Here is an 8,511-nt window from a genome sequence, read left to right on the forward strand (position 1 = left end):
TATGTATATCTTACACAAAGCCGACTTACTCGTATTCTTTTATAAGAGAGCACTTGAGTGCAGCTTTATCAATGTGACGTGGCGGATCAGTAGAGTGGGCGACTGTGGTAACAGTTGCTCACCGCGCCTGTAGAAAATTCCCCCGCGAAATTTTGCCTCACATTTAGCGCCAGATTTTTTAATTTTTGTACCGTGAACACGCTCGTTCCGTGCTGCAGGAATGACGGACCATACACGGCAGCTATACCCTTCTGCATCTCCGCCGTGCAGCGTTAATGGCGATAAAAAAGGTTGCCGCCTCTTCTGTACGCTGTTTCGATGGGCGAATGTCGAGACCCCTCAAGCGCATCTATAAAAATCACATTCGGTCCTGAAATCCAGCTCAGGTCGAAGTTGACAGAAATTTCTTCATTGTTTGAAATATACTCCTCATTGCAAATTTTTAATGACACGCGCAGTCTATCATCATTGTTTCCGCTTTTTGTACATCAATCCGGCTTTAGCCTGTGTTGGTGCCTGGTACAAATCGACTGACCGGTTGACGGAAAACGCCGATTTCTTCCACAAACCCAATTTTTTCGTCACTTCATCCGCTGCCGACACAGTCGAACACTTCCGCCTGAGCAAGTCGCGGGCGTATACACGCACAAAAAAAATTCAGTCAACTGTTTTTCGCATTTACTTCCAATATATTTTGTTCAGTTCCGTTCGGCATGCCCGTTATTTAAGGGGTGAAAAAAACGAAAGCCGCATTACAGTAGTCGCAATATGTCGCTCTACCATTATAGCACCAGCTCTTCTGACTCATCTCTTGAAAGGTCACACGAAAAAGCAAAACGTCGATGCAAAACATACGTCAGACCCTAACAACGCGCAGCAAAATCCACTTGCTGAATAACACGCTCTTGTCAATGAATGACTTATTCTACCTTTTTCGAGTGTGTTTTTTTTATTTCCTCGGTGGAGGGTGTACTAGCCTCAGCGCTTTGCGTTAACTACGCGCGCGTCTTATGTAACGGAGCTCTCAGAAAGTGCTGTGGAAATCGCTTACAAAGAAGCCCAATATCTGTTAGCTCGCAACAGCAGCAGCCATCGAAGTAGAAGCAAAAATGAAGGCATTTCTCTACACAGATAACGCCAGTATTCATCCATGGAAGTACTGCGTGCACTACCAGAGTTAAGAGCTTACGTCGGGCAGGAAGCGCTGAAAGAGAGCGCGAGGTTGAGAGATACGTCGACCCTTGAAACGGATCCACGCGAACCATTGTACTTTATCGGGGCGAGCACGTGCTTCCCATGCACCGTTGCCTCCGAACGCTTTAATATGCACCACAAGCAGCTCACGTGCGCGTTCCCATTTATTTCGAAGCGTATATGAACGCGGACTATGTACAAGAAGGAGTGGGCGAGGAAGGTCCAAGGAGTCAGGATGCGGGAAGGTTTTCGTGCAGGTAAGTCATGTTGCCCGACGCTTCATAGTCCTGGGCCACGTTTCCGCTTCCCCTGAGCAGCCACTTAGTGGTCAGCAGTCCCTCCATGCTAACGGGCCCACGGGCGTGGATGCGGCCGGTGCTGATGCCCACCTCAGCCCCTACGACGGAGACAAAGTCACGCATCAAGCACATACAATGGCTCTAAAAAAGCGGGGTGTATATACGTCTAGCGGGTGCAGCCTCATTCAAAACGGATCTAGAAAGTCTTCTGGACCCGCTGCGATGGACCAGTACCTTTGGCGTCTGGCTGCTGGGCACAGGGTTGTGGGATCGATGGCGAAATTCAAAAACACCCGTGTGTGGCGCGATGTAGGTGCACATTAAAAAACCCCAGGTGGCCCGCATTAGTCCAGAGCCCTTCAATGCGGCGCCCCTTATAGCCCGCGTACAACTTCGGGACACTGCTTAGCCCACATTACAGCCCGTGCAGAAGACGGCAGCGTGTGACCAACACGATAAATGCCTTGGTGTATCGAGAGGGTCCTCTTCCCCGACATTCCATCCAAGACAGTAGATGGTTGGGCCTGTTGGCTTAGCATGACGTGGAAAACAGCACACGAAGAAGTGACGGATGCCACGCACGCAGCTCTGGTGCCCACCGCTTAGTGTTGCCTTTCGTCCTTCACCTGCTCGTTACATGCGGCACTTCACTTTCAGAGTGCCGCCCGCTGCAGCTGACGATTAGTTTCTCAGGTATTGATCATAATGTTCATTATTCAGCTTCCGTGATAGTCCTTATTTTGTTTGGTTTATGGGGTTTAACGTCCAAAAGCAGCTCAGGTTATGAGTGACGCCACAGTGGAGGGCTCCCAACAATTTCGACCACGTGGGGTTCTTTAACGTGCACTGACATCGCACAGTGCGCGGGTCTCTAGCATTTCGCCTCCGTCGAAATGCGACCGCCGCGGCCGGGATGTAGCAGTAGTAAGTGTTTATTGATAAAAAATAATAAAAATGAAAATTAAAAGAGTTTTGCAAACCCCGGCATCTGCCATCACTTTGGCGGCGGCACCTGAGCTAGGGTAACGGAAATAAAGGAAAGCAGGCAGTATGAAGGAGAGAAATGAAAGAGGTGAGGGGAAAGCGAACCTGCGTCTTTCGGGTCAGCAGCCTAGAAGCATAACCACTGAGCCACCGCGGCGGCTAGTCCCTATTTTGTGAATACTTGTCTGGTATTTCAGAGATTGGTGCAAGACGTACCAGACATATATTGACGATTACTGAAAAAAAAACATGGTTACGTAATTTCTACAACACATTTTCTCAGACAACGTGCCCTGCTCACTACATTCGTTCTTTTATACCGACACCAAGTTGCGCATCTTCGCATGGTATATTATATCTGGGAGCTTCTATACTTACAGCCAGCGCTACGTGAGACAAGACAGGGAAGGAATAAACGCAGCGCTGATTTTTCCAGTCTTCATTCCCATGTCCAGGCAGGATTTTGGCCCTAAAGAACTAGGGTCTCCGGTCTCTGCCTTCTCGGAATCCACGGTAACGTCTTCAAGTACCAGAAGTGGCTGAGATGCCACAGCGTATCCGGCTGCGGATTAATTTCGACCGGCTAGGAATCTTTAATGCGTCTTGACATCGCACAGCCCACGGGCGTTCTTGCATTTCATATACTCATCGAAATGCAGCTACCATGGCTGGATACGATCAACTGACAAACTCAGGAGCCGGACGCCGAAGACAGAGAGTCACAGCAGTGGATAGTCGCGTGCCTTGGTTAACTGCTCAACTGCAGAACAGCATTCGAGTTTGAAAAACAAGGATCGATGCGCGCGTGTTCAAAAGCTTTCAGAGCGAATCGCTTGCAATACTCTTTTCTTCGTGCTCTTAATTATTTAGGGAGGTTCTTATGCGATGCGTAGCAGTATTTTTATGCTATAGTATTTTCGCCTCCGGGAAAGAGCTAAGTTATTTTTTTCGGGTGATAGGGAAATTTTGTATGTGGAGGAGGGGGGGTGGGAGAGGCGAACTGCGATCTTTGACAATTATAATCCCGCACCGTAGAGACAAAGCGAAGCACAACACAAGTACTGGGCTCTGTCTTTACAATGACTCGTACGTCTTCGAGGTGCTTTCAGCTTTATTCAGATTCAAAATCAGACCATTTTATTCCCTTTCAGTTGAAAGTGGAAGACGAGGCAAAAGGCATGGAGCCTGACAAGGCCTCGACTCCCATCTTTAGTTCGGAGCAGGCAAAAATTCAATACATTTGCAGGGATTTCTCCTGATGAAACGGTGTACACATAGACATTAAATATAAGGTACATGTACCTAAAACGCTGGCTGTCGATTAACGCAACGTTCGAAAGCACATCAGAGGATCCGCGACAACACACTGGCGAGAAAAAGAAACCGCTGGATAACATGTTGACAGAAACATGGAGAAAAACTTTTTCGCAAGAGTGGTGATTTGCATTGGCATATGAGTGCAGCTATATACATAAGATATCATCAGTGATCATTAGGAATGCTTTGTACTGTAATTTTAAGGGCTTGAATGGTAGCGTAATATCAATGTAGGACTCATGATAGATATGGACTCTTCGCTTGGTGCTCGAATGAACGTCTTGCGTTCGTTTTCCTGATTAGCTTACAATGACAATATTGGCCTGCTCTGTCCGGGTGGAGATATCACTTTACCTCGCTACCACCGAACTTGAAAAAACGCACCCCACCTGCTGCAGCTCAGCCAAACTGGTGTTGGTAAACAAGGGCAAATTATTTTCGAAAAAAAATCAAAAAAACTTGGACAGCTGGTTGAAGAAGCTGAGCACGCCAGATACGCACCGAGCCCGAAGCGGTAACCGTCGGCGAATCGCGTGCTGCAGTTGTGGAACACGCAGGCGCTGTCCGCTACCCGGAGAAACCGCTCCGCAGTGTCCTCTGAAAAACAAGCAAGCGTTGAGAGGCCTTCCAGTCGCTGCCTTCACATCACTTACTGTTCTCTGTCACGATGGCGTCCGTATGCGAGCTGCCGTGTGTGTTGGTGTGCTCGAGTGCCTCGTCGACAGAATCGACCACTTCGACGGCGCACTGGGGCCTACTGTACTCTATACGCATGGAGGGCGCCGCCGGCGGTCCAAACGTGAGTAGCTGCACCATCCGGGACCCCGAGTACAGGCTGACCCCATGCGCCTTGAGCGAAGAGCACAGCTCGCAGAGCAAGCCGCCTTCCACGTGATCGCGGTGCACGAGCAAGGTCTCCATGGCGTTGCAGGCTGCCGGGTAATCGCACTTAGAGTCCACAACGATGCGCATGGCCTTCTGCTTGTCCGCTTCGCGGTCTACGTAGACGTGACAGATGCCATCGCTGTGGCCCAACACGGGAATGCCGCGGCTCTCGCGCTGGATGTCGCGCACCAATTGGTTCGAACCCCTCGGTATGACCAGATCAATGTAACCCTCGAGATGAAGCAGTTCGTCAACGTCTTCACGCGTGCTAGCCAGAGCCAGAGCGTCGGCAGCGTCGTACGGCTTGAGGCACTGCTGCAGCAGCTGCCAGAGGCAGCGGTTTGTATGAGCCGCCTCATCACCGCCCTTGAGTAGAAGCCCATTGGCTGTTGCCACAGCTAGCGCCGCCACCTGCGGCAGGCAGTCCGGGCGAGCCTCGAAGATGACGAGCAGAACACCAATGGGCACCGTCACCTGGCTCAGTTCCATGCCTTCGGCCACGCGGGTCTTTCGCAGAACGAGTCCCAGCACGCTGGGCGACGTCTTCGCGATGGTGCGCAGACCGTCAGCCAGTGCGGACAGCTTGGCTGGCGTCAGCCCAAGGCGCGCCAGCATGGGTGCACTGAGCCCCTGCTCGCGAGCCACGGTCAAGTCCCGTTCGTTGGCTTCCATGATGTCCGCCGTCCGCGCCTCTAGCGCATCAGCCATGGCCAGCACGGCGGCCGAGCGCTGCGTCGCGGTCAGGGAATCGAGTGTGCGGCTCGCCTTCCGCGCGTTGGCGGCTGTTGACTCGAGGGAGATCATCTTGGACTGGTGCTCGGTGAAGAAGGTGCCCACGCGCTTGCCTTGCACGATACGCGTAATGGCCATCTCATCGAAGCCGCTGCCGATGACAACGGACACACCATGCTCAAGAGCCCAGGACGCCGCCTTGATCTGGAAGCAGAGATTAACGTTCCATACGTTCTGGACGCATGTGCATTCCGCGTGGTAGAAGCCAGTCAAAAGGACGTTACAGCAAAGAAAGAAGTAGCACTCGATGGCACTAACAACTGAGGCTGTGCACAAGTGAAGCTTTATTCAGTGGTCGGTGCCAGCGTGTCCTGTCAGCCTCTTTCTTTATCGTGACGTCCTTTTGGCCGGCTTCCATCATGCTCCAAAGAGGAACACGTACAGTCAGGCCGGAATGAAACGCGATTCAAGAGTGCACGCTGTTGGGTAAGTCCGTCGTAGATCGTTAAGCAACGTACTACTCAACACAAACATGTACGTAAAGAGAACAGGGACAGGCGCATGCTCGCAACAGATTTTATTCAGAAGAAAACGCACATTGATATTTTCATGTCAGCCAAATCATTCAGTAAGAGCATGCCAAAAACCTGATTTTTTAAATACAATTTCATCAAGGTAGCACTGACACGATCATCTTTTTTGTTCCTTTTGAAACAAAAAAAAGCATCAGCAAACTTACGTGCCGTCTGGTCATGACTTCGCTTCAAAATTTGTTCTTACCAGCAAAGGCCGTCATGGGTTATCACGTGTAGCCAGACGGCATGCGCCGCAGTGAAAGGGTAAATTAGACCTTTTTTTCGTTCTTTACCGAAAGCTGATGCTCTCTAAGTCGTTCATTTATACATTGGCCCGTTTGGCCGATGTAAACTTTCCCACAGGCCAGGAAAATTTCATACAAAAACCCAGCGGAACACCTAACGAACTGAGTGGCATGACGTTTCATGAAGCCTCTCACACTCCTTCCTCCAGAGACGATCACAATAAGGCCAACTTGCGTAGGCAGAGACTACCACCGGCACACCGCAGCGTCTGGCTATATTCTTCAGACTGCGGGACACCCTGTGAATACATGGGACAACCGCCAGTCTTATTTTTTCCTCGACGGACAACTTCCTGGTGTGTTCTAGATTTCACTTTCTACAGGAGGTTCTCCGCCATAGTGACGACAACTGAAAGTGGGAAACCAGCTTTCAGCAACGTATACCAACCTGACTATTGAGGCTGACATGCACCAGGTGAACACATCATTTTTCCAAGGCTTCTCTCAAGCAGAACGTACCAATGACCCGTTTTTCCGTCTTGCAATGAACAGATTCAAACGGCAAAAGGTTTTCTCGGGCACGTGGCGAGTACATCCACGACGTGTAATCTGGTGTAAAGAAGAGAAATGAAAGAGGTGAGGGGACAGCAAGAAAGGACATAGGAAGAGGTCATATATACACTATTATTTACAGAGTCAAAAGGTTATATAGCATCAGATGTCGGTTTTCGCTTGCCCAGACTACGAACGGAGCCAGCTCGAGTGTGTATGCTCTTTCGTCGCGCTGGTCGTGCGTTTGGGCTCCGCCGAGCGAGACAACGCAAGACTCGTCCAGTCAAGAATGTGTCGTGGCGATGCATAGCACTGTGAAGAATGACATGGGAGACGACGGTGATAGGGGAAGGAGGGGGTGGTGGCTGCAGGGGGGAGAGCCATTTTTTTTACACAGCTGTTGTGGTCGCAAAAAAAGTTTCCAGCTGCAAGGTAGAGAAAAGAAGATCTTAGGGGGGCTTGGGGGGGGGGGGGGGGGGCACGAATTGCGCAGCGTGCAGCTGCGCACGGGAGAAACAGCTAGGAGAAAGTGAGTAAAAGAATTAATATGGGTTATCACAGATAATCCAGGATATACAAAGCGAAAAGCGAGATTGATGTCTCCACTCACCCATGGAGCCGGTTTTGCACCTTTCATTTCGAGAAAATGAACGGAGTTTGCAAAGTTGTCCACACCAATGAACTCTATGAACGCCGTCGGCTCACTTGGTTTGTTTGGTTTTTGAGGAAGGAAGGCCTCAGACGTTGCTGGCACATACCCACTACGGGGGAGTGGCCAAGACACAGGCGGTTAATTACTGGATACAGGAAAGTTTTGAAGGGAAAAGGAGTGGTAATAGTATGTATTCTGAGAGATTGGAAAAGGGAAGGAAAGGGGTCCAGTTAACTTGGAGATCAAACACGGGACAATTGCTTAATGTGCATAATAGTACACAATGCCTGTAATGTTGCAATGTCGTACTGATTGCGGGCGGGAAAAAGAAATTTGAATGGGAGTCGCTGCGTTTCTTGAAGAAAATTTTGCACAGCAGAGCGCACACTCCTGTCGCTTCATCCAAGCAAAGAAGCGCCAATGGAAAGAAAACCGCGGAAGACACAGGCAAGCCCAGTTGATGAAATGGAATCTGCAAAATACTCTTCCTCAAATGAGAAAAGCGGCGGCAGAACAGCAGGAAGTGATCTATTGTCTCAGGTTCGGCACGAAAAGGGCACAGTGGGGAAGCTGCCAGGCCAGATCTGTGAAGGTAGAAATTTAGAAGGGGAACCCGGCAACGCAAGCGCGTGAAAGAGACCTCTAGTGTGCGTGAGCGCCAGTCTTTGCTACTCCAAGGATGCAGAAGATGCTGATATTCGGGAGATAATGTAAGAGCCGTGGCAGCAAATTCCTGAAATATTGTGTAGCTGCGAAACCTCACCGCAGCTGTATATGCACATGATGGCAGGACAGCAACAATTGGGCCGCTGAGAGAGGCTCTTGCTAAGGAATCTGCAACCTCATTTAAGTGAAAGCCCATGTGACCGGGTACCCAAAGCAACCTTACCGAATTTAGATGGAGCGGAATCAGGAACTTAAAGAGGCGTAACGGCCGAGAGTCAGTGGGTGAGGATAAGGAAGAGCAAATGGACACAGAGTCTGTCATAACCACGACCTGGGAAACTGTAGATTCTAATTTTCGTAAGGCTAAGATTACTGCTAATAATTCAGCCAGAAAAATTGGAGTGAAGTCA

The 8,511-nt window shown here is 49.9% G+C and overlaps 1 protein-coding gene across 1 annotated transcript; it reads right to left on the reverse strand.

The window, feature by feature from the left end:
- Positions 1–1,424: 1,424 nt before the first annotated feature.
- LOC144125505 (delta-1-pyrroline-5-carboxylate synthase-like) lies at positions 1,425–7,397 on the reverse strand. The gene is made up of 5 exons (XM_077658954.1): positions 7,394–7,397; positions 6,751–6,840; positions 4,448–5,737; positions 4,296–4,391; positions 1,425–1,591 (listed from the first exon to the last, which is right to left on the reverse strand). The coding sequence occupies exons 1-5, from the start codon at positions 7,395–7,397 to the stop codon at positions 1,425–1,427; spliced, it is 1,647 nt and encodes a 548-aa protein (XP_077515080.1).
- Between the last annotated feature and the right edge of the window lie 1,114 nt (positions 7,398–8,511).

This window comes from Amblyomma americanum, chromosome 1 (assembly GCF_052857255.1).
Source record: "Amblyomma americanum isolate KBUSLIRL-KWMA chromosome 1, ASM5285725v1, whole genome shotgun sequence".
NCBI lineage: Eukaryota > Metazoa > Arthropoda > Arachnida > Ixodida > Ixodidae > Amblyomma > Amblyomma americanum.